At 40.2% G+C, this 11,503-nt stretch overlaps 1 protein-coding gene across 1 annotated transcript; it reads right to left on the bottom strand.

Moving 5' to 3' along the window:
• Positions 1-6,878: 6,878 nt before the first annotated feature.
• On the bottom strand, positions 6,879-9,618 carry LOC138885530 (uncharacterized). The gene is made up of 4 exons (XM_070166487.1): positions 9,562-9,618; positions 8,214-8,477; positions 7,190-8,117; positions 6,879-7,033 (listed from the first exon to the last, which is right to left on the bottom strand). Exons 1-4 carry the CDS (start codon positions 9,616-9,618, stop codon positions 6,879-6,881), a joined length of 1,404 nt encoding a protein of 467 aa, XP_070022588.1.
• Between the last annotated feature and the right edge of the window lie 1,885 nt (positions 9,619-11,503).

Genomic DNA, 11,503 nt, shown 5'->3' with positions numbered 1-11,503 from the left:
AAGTTTTGAAAATGCCCTAAGGCTTGCCTATATGCAGAACTGATATTTATGTTAATGCAGAAACAGACAAGTTCTGAAATAGTCCCTTTTAATCTTATATGCAGGATATCTAATGAGATTAGAGAAATGTTGAAAGAACCAGTTTCAGGAAATATCGCTGCTTAATAAAGCCAGTTTTGAGAAGTAAACTAGGCGAGATACAATTGATCCATTAGGCTAACTAGAATTACTAGACAGAATTGCGAATTAGATCCTTATAGACATGATATCTAGGCGTATTATTGGTTTTAGGCAATTTGCAGTAACATTTGAAAAACTTATGAATCGGAATTATGTCCTATAGGCATGATATCTATATTTGAGTTGATTAAAAACATGTTGACTTGGAACCTGGAAACACGATCTCTAACATGACAAATGCAGGATTTATGAACATGATTTGTATCTAATGCAAGTGACATTAAAAGTGAAGTCCTTATAGGCATGATTTCTATTATGAAATCTGATTCAACGGGAATAAAAACCCCATAGGCATGTTTTCTATTAAGCAAAAGCAATCAGATTCAACAGGAATAAAAACCTTATAGCCATGTTTTCTATCGAGTGAGGCATGCAGATTTGCAAATAAGTTCTAAGGTAGGATTTCTACCCAAGTTACCCCACAAGGTATACATCTACCCACCATTTCACTAAATACCCCAAATATCTGTTTACAAATATTACAGGCCAACAAATGAATTACATAAGTGGAATGGAAAATTAAGAAGCTATTCTATAGAGAGCCTGCTATTAGGCCACAGTAACCCAAAGCCTCCAATGGTCATTCAAGCCTCATTTCCATAGACAAATTAGATTCTAGGTGCATCAAAGTTCCCTAAGGGTCTCAAGGACCCTGAGCAATGCTTACACCTAGACTTAATAGCCAAGCATTAAACCAGTGCAGTGTGGAAAGCCAGCCTCAGTATGCCAGAGTTCCACGGGTTCTCAAAAGGATCCCAAGGCAGTACACATACTAGAGGGGGCAAAACGTATTAACTAGGAGTAGAGTGAAACTGCAAGACTCATGTTTGAAAGAAGTTTATTAAAGACTGAACTCAAAAGGTCTGTTTTGAATGCAATTAGTAACAGATATTATTGAAAAGAAGTTGGACTGGTAAACAAAGTTCAGACACTTCAGGATAAGACCACACAGTACAAGTGAATAAATTCAGTAATCACACAAGGGTTAAGGGGGTATGGGGATACATAGACATTGACTATAGACACATGACCCCAGTAGGAGTATTAGGACTGGTATGGACATGCTCAGAGATAGTTTGACCACTGCATAATCACAATCCAGTCATGAACACATAGAGGGAAAAGGGGTTTGGGATTCACAAAGTGGTAAGTGCACGGTAGGTGAAAGAATGCAATTGTCCAGGCATGCTTGAATTACACAAAAGGGGTACATGAATTCAAAAGAGGGAATGAGGGTCATATTAGCATGCTTAACTACAAACTTCACAACAAAACCATAAGTAAAAGCAGGCTAGAAATAATAGAAACTAAAACAAGAAGAGAAAAATGTTGTTGTTGAGACTTTAAATTAACTAGGACATACCAGTAAGGATAAAAGGAAGCAGAATGAAAGAACCAGAGTGTATAGATGATTATCCTTGTCTTGCAGCCGGCTAATAGTAGTAGAATAACACAGATATTTTAAGTAAGAAAGGGGTTTTTTGAAAGCCAAGTGTGTGTGTCCTTTGTGAAAGATTTAGAGTATTTATAGTTGAAAGTAGATAGTGGAATAAGGTGAAAATCATAGTAGTATACTAATTTAAGAACTCAGAATCAATCACTTCAAAGAATCAAGGAAGTACTTCCTTGATTTAAGGGAGTCAGGGCCAAACGGGAAGATTCAGTACCATATAAGGGAGGAATGAAAATCAGTGCATGATTAAATAAGGAAAGTGTCAAGATTCAGTAGGCATAAAGTAGTCAATTAGGACCAAATCCAAAAGGACCTAATTAAGGAATGACTAAGTAAAACAAAGTACCATAGTAAATAAGGTAATGCAATCAGTTTATTCAAACAGACTAGTAGAATTCCCGGACTCTGAAGGAAAATCTTTCAATTACCAAAAGCTAAGGAGAATCAGAATCAATCATGGGGAGTCATGATTCTACATTCCTCAACATATAAATAGAGACGATTGAACAGAAGTATCAAACAAACAAAGTCGATTATATAGGCAGAAAGAAACAAAAAATGAGCAAAGACAGTCATGTAGAGGTGATGTAAGTAGGCTAGAGATTCAATAAAACGTATTCGAAGCGTGGTGACCACAAGAGATTAACAAGAACCAGGTAAACAGGCTAACACATAGAAACAAATCAAAGGAGAGTCATGCTAATACATAGAACCAAAATGGAGAACATCATGCTAACACACAGAAATAGAGTAAAGAAAATCAAGCTAACCCATAGGGACAAGTAAAGAAAATCATGCTAACACACAGAAATAAGTAAAGAAAATCATGCTAACTCATAGAAACAAGTAAAGAAAATCTTTAAGAAATTAGGGATTTTTAACGGAGTTGAGTTAAAAAGTAGTAAGAACTTAGAATCGGTCGAGATAAATAAGGAAAAAGGTTTAATCATAAAGAAATCAGTCGAAATAGGTATAGAAAGAACTCTGAAAACCCTTGTTTTCAAAGGGAGTAAAAATGGTTTAGAGTAGAATGTCTTTCAAAAAAACTCGAGAATAAGCAAATCACAGAAGGAAATAGGCTTAAAGCATAAAAATAACACAGATCTAAGAGATTCAGAAGAGAGTCAGGGTTTCAAAAAGAAACCCAAGTAAAATCAAAAGGAACCTTTTGAAACTTTATCGATCGTGACATATAAGGTGTGATTTTTCCCGAAATCACACCGGAGAAAACATAAGTAACAGAAACAGAAACCCTAGGTCCAAATCGACATGGCCTAGGAACCTTCAAATCCTTATAGATGATGAGCAGAGTGATGAGAGACCCATTGGAGGCTTGGGTTGAAAAGGATAGTTGCCTGAGATGACCAGAGACTGAGAGGAGTGGAGGAGTCTAGGTTTAGGTTTGAGAGAAGAGTGGAGATGAGAGAGCATCTGAAGGTGGCGCCTTTAGAGAAATGAATTAGGGTTGGGGGTCGTTTGGAAAGTAATAATAAAAGGAATTATTTGGACCGTTGATCTGGGAGATCAACTGTCAGGATTAGAACGGGTAGGTGGGTCCCAGGTCTGGGTAAGGGTTAATAGGGTGTGGGTCAGATTTTTAATAGTAAAATTGGGTTGGGAATTGGGGTCCGATTTGGCTATAATTGAAAGCCAATTTGGCTATAATTTAAATAGCCAGTTTTCCCTATTTTAATTTATAAAAATAATAGATAATTTTTGGAAAATGATTTAAAAATACATAATTAACAATCTAAAAATAAAAAATCCAATTTTATGCATATAAAACATAATTAAATCTTAAAATGGGCTAACATTGCAATTTAGCTTTAAAAATACCAAATGTAATTGTAAAAATACATAAAAATTACATTATCCATATTTTGGAATAATTATAGAAATTAAATAGATGAATTATCGAAATAATAATTTTGGAAATAATTTTTTGGGGATTTTATGGGTAAAAAAGGAAAACATAAACCAATTTAAACCCTTAAAAATTATGGGAAAATTAATAAAGCCTTGTTCATGCATATATATAATATTTTGAAGGTATTTATGCTTATTTAAAATATATAGGGAAATATTGGGTATCAACAGCTGCCCCTACCTGAGAAGGATGAAAGAGTTTTCGTGTAAAGACATGATGGCCAATTTTGACCGGACAAGATGTTTTGAAAGACAAAGGTCGAGCTTCGGTTTCTGAGTTGTCTACATATCCCTAGTTTTATAGGAATCAGGCCATGTGTAGTTCTGGATTCACCTACGGTGTATGTTGATGAAACTACTAGAAGAACGGACACGAGATGTGGAAGCGGCTATGATGAGCGGTTGAGGTTCGGGACGGTTGGAGGGAACTAGAGCAACATCACTCCTGCTAGGATAGCAGTTTCTTACTGGTTACCTACAGATAAGAGATGCTACAAATGTATTTGCAAAAATTTAAACATGATGTGGATTCCCTTTGGACCATGAAGGTTGTCTTCGGACGGTTAAAGATGACATCCTTGGACCATGCCGTATTGGGGCCATGAGTTGTTTAATGAAGGATTCGCAGGTCATGAAATGGTGTTCTAGGGCCATGAAAATGGTGCCTCCGAACCATGACGCCTTTGAATAATGATATGCAAATTTGAGAGATCCTCAGGCCATGGCATGGTGTCTTCCGGCTATGAGGATGGTGCCTTTAGACTATGACGCCTTTGGGTAGATTGGCGATGTTTCAGCCTATGATATGCGATAATATGATGTAACAAGACGAGGCTTAGTCTTGGAAAGTGGGGGACAGATCTTAGCCCGATTGAAAAACAATTAGATTGTAGTGGTAATAGAGCGATATTTGTGCAAAGAAAGGACAGTGCTTAGTCTCGTGCAAATGGGGAGGTAAGGATTAGCCTTATGCAAGTGTGGAGGCAAGGATTAGCTTCGTGTAAATATGGATTCAAGGACTAGACTCATGCAAATATAGAGGCAAGGATTAGCCTCAGAAAATATAGAGTCAAGGCTTAGACTCATGCAAGTATGGAGTCAAGGATTAGACTCATGCAAATAGGGACTCATAGGTTAGACTCATGTGAAAGGAAGGCAGTGCTTAGCCTTACGCAAGTATGGAGGTAGAGCTTAACCTCATGTAGAATTTGGGACATGGCTTAGTCCCATGCAAATGGAAGGCAATGCTTAGCCTTATGCAAATATGGAGGTAGAGCTTAACCTCATGCAAGATTCGGGACAGGGCTTAGTCCCATGCAAATGGAAGGCAATACTTAGCCTTATGCAAATATGGAGGTTGAGCTTAACCTCACGCAAAGAGAAGGCAGTGCTTAGCCTCATGCAAATATACAGTCCAAGATTAGACTCATGCAAGATTAGGGGTAGAGCTTAGTCTCATGCAAATGTGGAGTCAGAGATTAGACTCATGCAGGAAGAAGGTAGTGCTTAGCCTTATGCAAATATGGAGGTAGAGCTTAACCTCATGCAAGATTCGGGGCAGGGCTTAGTCCCATGCAAATGGGGAGTCAGAGATTAGACTCATGCAAGATTGGAGATAGGGCTTAGTCTCATGTAGAGAGAAGGCAGTGCTTGGTCTTATGCAAAGAGAAAGCAGTGCTTAGCCTTATGCAGATATGAAGGCAGGGCTAGAGTCGAGGATTAGACTCATGCAAATATAGAGTCAAGGGTTAGACTCATACAAAATGTAGAGTCAGGGCTTAGACTCATGCAAATATGGAGTTAGAGATTAGACTCATGCAAATATGGAGTCAGATATTAGACTCATGCAAATGTGGAGTCAAGGCATAGACTCATGCAAATATGGAGTAAGAGATTAGACTCATGCAAATATGGAGTCAGAGATTAGACTCATGCAAATATAGAGTCAAAGATTAAACTCATGCAACGTGCGGGACATGGCTTAGTCCCATGCAAATATGGAGTCAAAGGTTAGACTCATGCAGGGTGCGGGACAGGGCTTAGTCCCATGCAAATATGGAGTTAAAGCTTAGACTCATGTAAGGTGCGGGGCAGGACTTAGTCCCATGCAAATATGGAGTCAGAGATTAGACTCATGCAAATATAGAGTCAGAGATTAGACTCATGCAAATGTATAGTCGGAGATTAGACTCATGAAAATATGGAGTCAGAGATTAGACTCATGCAAAGAGAAAATAGCTGATAAGGGTAGAGTATATCTTATCTGGGATAGGTTCAGCGTCTAACGGCCGGATGGATAGTGAATGTTCTTTGTGTACAGATGTTATCGTCAAAGGTGCCTACGTTCAAAGAAACATCATAAGTTTCATGAGGGGAGGTTGGTTCTTGCTTCGTCTGCTATCCTTGCTCTACTCCGCTCTGGAAACCCCCTTCAAGTTCCCCTAGGTAGCACCTGACGGTTATGAAAAATAGAATTTTCGAAAAATATGCTTTGTTGATAAAATGAAAATAGAATTGTTTTGGGAGCGTATTGATATATTAAATAATTTTGATGAACTAGCAACTGTGGCACATTCCAAAGGCATTGCAGCTTTCTCATATTGGAATTTTGAGGGTCCTCATCAAAATTTTGCCCCAGTTTGGTAGATGATTTTTTAACTATTTGCGGATGGAGAACTTTGCTGAATCTTCTTCGGAATTTTGAGAATCTTTCTCAAAATTCTGCCCATATTCTTGACTAATGACTGACTTCCTGGCATGTGATGGCGTTGGCTGGACTTGCTCCAGAATTTTGAGGACCCTCCTCGAAATTCTGCCCCAGTTTTTGATTTTGGGGAAATGAAAATTTTATTATGATATGACCGAACCCATAAGGCTGCCTACGTATCCCCTCTTAAATGGGAATCAGGTCGAGCATGGTTCAATTATATCAGGAAAGAAGATGTGAAGTAATCTAGGTATAGTATCTTTTGACTGCGTCTGAATTAATTGGTTTTGGCCAAATCTCTCTATCCATCTCTGCAAGTATGAGGGCTCCTCCTGTTAGCACTTTGTGAACCATATACAGACCTTCCCAGTTGGGAGATAATTTCCCTTTGGCTTCATCTTGGTGTGGAAAATCTTCTTCAACACCAGCTGTCCTGGTGCGAATTGTCATGGTTTGACCCTTTTTGTTGAAAGCTCTGAACATCCTATTCTGATACAGTTGACTGTGGCACACTGCATTCATTCTTTTTCTATCAATAAGGGCCAACTATTCCTAGCGGCTTTTTATCCACTTTGCATCACTGAGTTCAGCTTCCTGTATGACTCTTAGAGAAGGAATCTCTACCTCGTCCGGGATGACAGCCTTGGTACCATAAACCAAAATGTAGGGGGTTTCCCCAGTTGATGTATGAACTATGGTGTGGTACCCTAAAAGAGCAAAGGGTAACTTTTCATGCCACTGGTTGTGATTCTCTACCATTTTCCTTAGTATCTTCTTAATGTTTTTGTTGGCGGCTTCCACGGCTCTATTCATCTGAGGTCTGTAGGCAGTGGAATTCTTGTGCTTGATTTTGAAGTTTTCACATATAGCTTTCATCAAGTCACTATTGAGGTTGGCAGCGTTGTCGGTGATAATGGACTCAGGAATCCCGAATTGGCAGACGATACAATCCTTGACAAAATCTGCAACGACCTTCTTGGTTACAGCTTTGTAGGATGTAACTTCTACCCATTTTGTGAAGTAATCAATGGCTACCAGAATAAACCGGTGTTTGTTCGAAGTAGTGGGCTCGATCGGACCAATAACATCCATTCCCCAGGCAGCGAATGGCCAAGGTGAGTTTGTTGCATTGAGCTCATTTGGTGGCACTTTAATCATGTCGGTATGTACTTGACATTGAAAGTATTTGCGGACATACTGAATACAATCCGTCTCTATGGTCATCCAAAAGTAACCTGCCCTGAGTATTTTCTTGGCCAGAACAAAGCCATTCATGTGTGGACCGTATGTCCCAGCATACACATCCTCAAGTAGCTTATAAGCTTCCTTAGCGTCAACACACCTTAGCAAACCCAAATCTGGGGTTCTTCTGTACAAGTTCCCTTCGATGTGGAAGGAGTGATTTGACAATATCCGGAGCGTGCGTTTCTGAATATGATTTGCATGCTCCGGGTATTCTCTTTCTGATAGGTACTCTTTGATGTCATGGAACCAAAGCTTTCTGTCTGCTTCCTCCTCAACATGAGCACAATATGCCGACTGATTACGGATCCTCATCGGAATAAGATCAATATAGTTTTTATCTGGATGTTGTATCATTGATGACAAAGTGGCTAGTGCGTCAGCGAACTCATTTTGAATTCTAGGCACATGTCGGAATTCTATCTTCGTGAACCTCCTTTTTAATTCCTGTACATGGTGCAGATATGGCAATATCTTGGAATTCTTAGTAGCCCATTCTCCTTGTACTTGGTGCACAAGTAAATCTGAATTGCTAATCACCAACAACTCCTAAATGTTCATGTCAACTGCCATGTTGAGCCCTAGTATGCAGGCCTCATATTCTACCATGTTGTTGGTGCAGGGAAATCTGAGTTTGGCAGATACCAGATAGTGGTGACCCGTTTTCAATACCAAAACTACTCCAATGCCTACTCCTTTGAAATTTGCGGCTCCGTCAAAGAACATCCTCCAACCGTCATATGTTTTTGCAATGTCTTCTCTCACGAATGAGACTTCTTTGTCAGGAAAATACGTTTTCAAGGGTTCGTATTCTCCTCCTACTGGATTTTCAGCAAGGTGATCTGCCAACGTTTGTCCCTTGACTGCTTTTTGAGTTACGTAGACGATGTTGAACTCACTCAGTAGTATCTACCATTTAGTCAACTTCCCAGTAGGCATGGGCTTCTGAAATATGTACTTCAGAGGATCCATCCTAGATATGAGGTATGTAGTGTAGGCATAGAAATAATGCTTCAACTTCTGGGTTGTCCAGGTCAAAGCACAGCAAGTGCATTCGAGCAGGGAATTCCGCGCTTCATAAGGTGTGAATTTCTTACTCAGGTAATATATGGCTTTCTCCTTTCTTCCTGTATCGTCATGTTGCCCCCAAAAAACATCCAAAGGCTCCATCTAACACAGATAGATAAAGCAGCAAAGGGCGTCCTAGTTCTGGCGGGACCAAAACTGGCGATGTGGACAGGTACTCCTTGATCTTGTTAAAAGCTTTCTGACAATCCTCGGTCCAACTTGTCTCGACATCTTTCCTCAACATCTTAATGATGGGTTCACATATGACTGTGGACTGTGCTATGAATCGGCTGATGTAGTTGAGCCGCCCCAAGAATCTCATCACATCCTTCTTGCTTTTGGGTGGTGGTAATTCTTAAATAGCTTTGACTTTAGTCGGATCTAGCTCGATCCCTCGGCGACTGACAATGAATCCCAGTAATTTTCCTGCCGAAACCCCGAATACACACTTTGCGGGGTTAAACTTCAAATTATACCCCCTTAGCCTGTTAAAGAACTTCCTCAAGTCTGTTATGTGATCTACGGCCCTCTTGGATTTTATAATGACATCATCCACATACACCTCTATTTCTTTGTGTATCATATCATGAAAGATGGTTGACATGGCTCTCATGTGGGTGGCCCCAACATTCTTCAAACCGAATGGCATCATCTTGTAACAGTACACACCCCATGGTATGATGAAAGTTGTCTTCTCTGCATCTTCTTCATCCATCCAAATCTGGTGATAACCCGCGAAGCAATCCACAAAGGATTGGAGTTCATGCTTGGCGTAGTTATCGATCAGGATGTGTATATTTGGTAGTAGGAAGTCGTCTTTGGGACTTGCTCTATTCAAATCCCGATAATCAACACACACTCCGACTTTCCCATCTTTCTTTGAAGCTGGCACAATATTAGCTAACCATATTAGTTACTCAACTACCCTGAGAACCTTGGCATTGATCTGCATGGTAACTTCCTCCTTGATCTTCCAACTCATGTCTGGTTAGAATTTTTTGAGTTTCTGCTTGACTGGCGGGCACATGGGATTGGTAGGCAACTTGTGAGCTACTATAGATGTGCTCAAACCAGTCATATCGTCATATGACCATGCGAAGATATCCTCATATTCCTTTAGAAAACAGATGTACTCTTCCTTCTTTGTTGGTGACAAACGAATGATGATGCGGGTCTCTTTGACGGTCTCGGCGTCTCCCAAATTTACTATTTTTGTTTCATCCAAGTTGAATTTAGGCTTATTCTCAAAATTCTCAACTTCTCTGACAATTTCCTCGGGTATCTCATCTTCTTCCTCTGATTCACTATTCTCCTATTGTGTTGCCTCATTACATGTCATAGTCACTGGTTCATCAGGAAAGTAATAATAACAATGTAGAAGGGAAAAGTATAAAATAGTAATGAATAATGATAAAGGATAAATGCATTTGATTAAAACTAAGAAAATTTCCAAACAAATGTTGGCTTGGTGGATCAAGCATTTATTTTGAAACAAAGAAATCTTAAACAAAATTGCTGAAAAAATTTAAATGCCTAGAACAGCTAAAAATTCTGCCAAGCTACTCAAGGACTCGGCGGGCTAGGGATGGTGCAAGGGTCCAGTTCATAAGAACGGCTTCCTTTGCAATGGTCTGAATGGAGAGGCCTTCTTTCTCCTACTCCTCAATTATGGCACTAGAGTCCATATCCTTATCTTCCAAGAACAGGTCCTTCAGCCCAGCTAGTGCTTCTTCTTCAGCGGTTCCCCATATTGTGTCTGCCTGATGGAAAGCTTGTTCCAAATGGGGTATTGGTTGCTCAAGATGGTAATACGGTCCATGCCATGGAGGCGACCATTCCCTGTACTCCTGTCATGTATATTGGTATCCGAGCCCAAAGGTAGTACCATAATGTTTTAGCCGTATTGGCTTGGTGCTACCCTGGAGGTTCTTTCCTAACCCTTTGTCGGGTTCATATCCGGACCATGCTAGTATGCTTTCTATTTTTTTATTCCACCACTTATCCTTCTCGATGGCATTGACCCGTTCAATGTGATGATAGGTTTCCCCTCCCAGCCTTCTTTTATGTCCAATGGCTGGAATGATTTGACTGGTGTAGATGGGATTACTCCTGTCTCCATGAATGATTACCTCCTGGCGGTTCCATTCAAAATTTATGACTTTGTGTAGTGTGGATGGCATGGCTCCAGCAGCATGGATCCACGGGCGGCCCAATAAAAGATTATATGAGGCGGGTATGTCAAGCACTTGGAATTCGACGTCGAACCAAGTTGGTCCCATCTGCAAACAAAGGTTGATCTCCCCGATTGTGGCCCTCTAGCACCCATCGAAAGCCTTCACATTCATGTTTGCGGTCCGTATTTCATGAAAACCTTTTCAAGGTATCCAATGGACAAATATTCAAACTCGAACCTCCATCAACCGGGACCCTGGCAATGAATTTGTCATCAAACTGTATCGTAATGTGCAATGCTCGATTGTGATTTAAACCTTCGGGCGGTAGCTCATCTTCATGGAAGATAATCTTATGGCTCTCCAACACCTGTCCGACCATGTTGGCCATTTCTCCCCCAGTGATATTACTGGGTATATAAGTCTCACTCAATACCTTCATCATGGCATTCTTGTGCGCCTCTAAATTCCGTAGCAATGATAGGATATATATCTGAGCAGGGACATTGTTCAGATGATCAACAACAAAATACTCTTTCGCCTGTACTGTCCTCCACAAGTCATCCGGCCCGGTCTCAATGATAGGCTGCCTAGTAGTGGCATCCTTACTTGAACCTCCCAAGTGTTCAGGTGTGTAGACTCTTCCAGTTCTAGTCATCCCTTGTGCGGCGTCAGAATCCTCTATCTTAGCCTTCC

The sequence above is a fragment of the Nicotiana sylvestris genome, chromosome 2 (genome assembly GCF_000393655.2).
Source record: "Nicotiana sylvestris chromosome 2, ASM39365v2, whole genome shotgun sequence".
Classification (NCBI taxonomy): Eukaryota; Viridiplantae; Streptophyta; class Magnoliopsida; order Solanales; family Solanaceae; genus Nicotiana; species Nicotiana sylvestris.
This window is presented reverse-complemented; position numbering and strand designations above follow the sequence as displayed.

Bases quoted from the DNA above. Each gene is read 5' to 3' on its own strand.
- LOC138885530 (XM_070166487.1), bottom strand. From the start codon at position 9,618: ATGAGTTGGAAGATCAAGGAGGAAGTTACCATGCAGATCAATGCCAAG. The intron at 8,478-9,561 runs GTAGTTGAGTAA...ACTAAATGGTAG, and splicing joins TCAATGCCAAGGTTCTCAGG to ATACTACTGAGTGAGTTCAA. The intron at 7,034-7,189 runs GTGAAAACTTCA...TTGCTCTTTTAG, and splicing joins TGACTTGATGAAAGCTATAT to GGTACCACACCATAGTTCAT.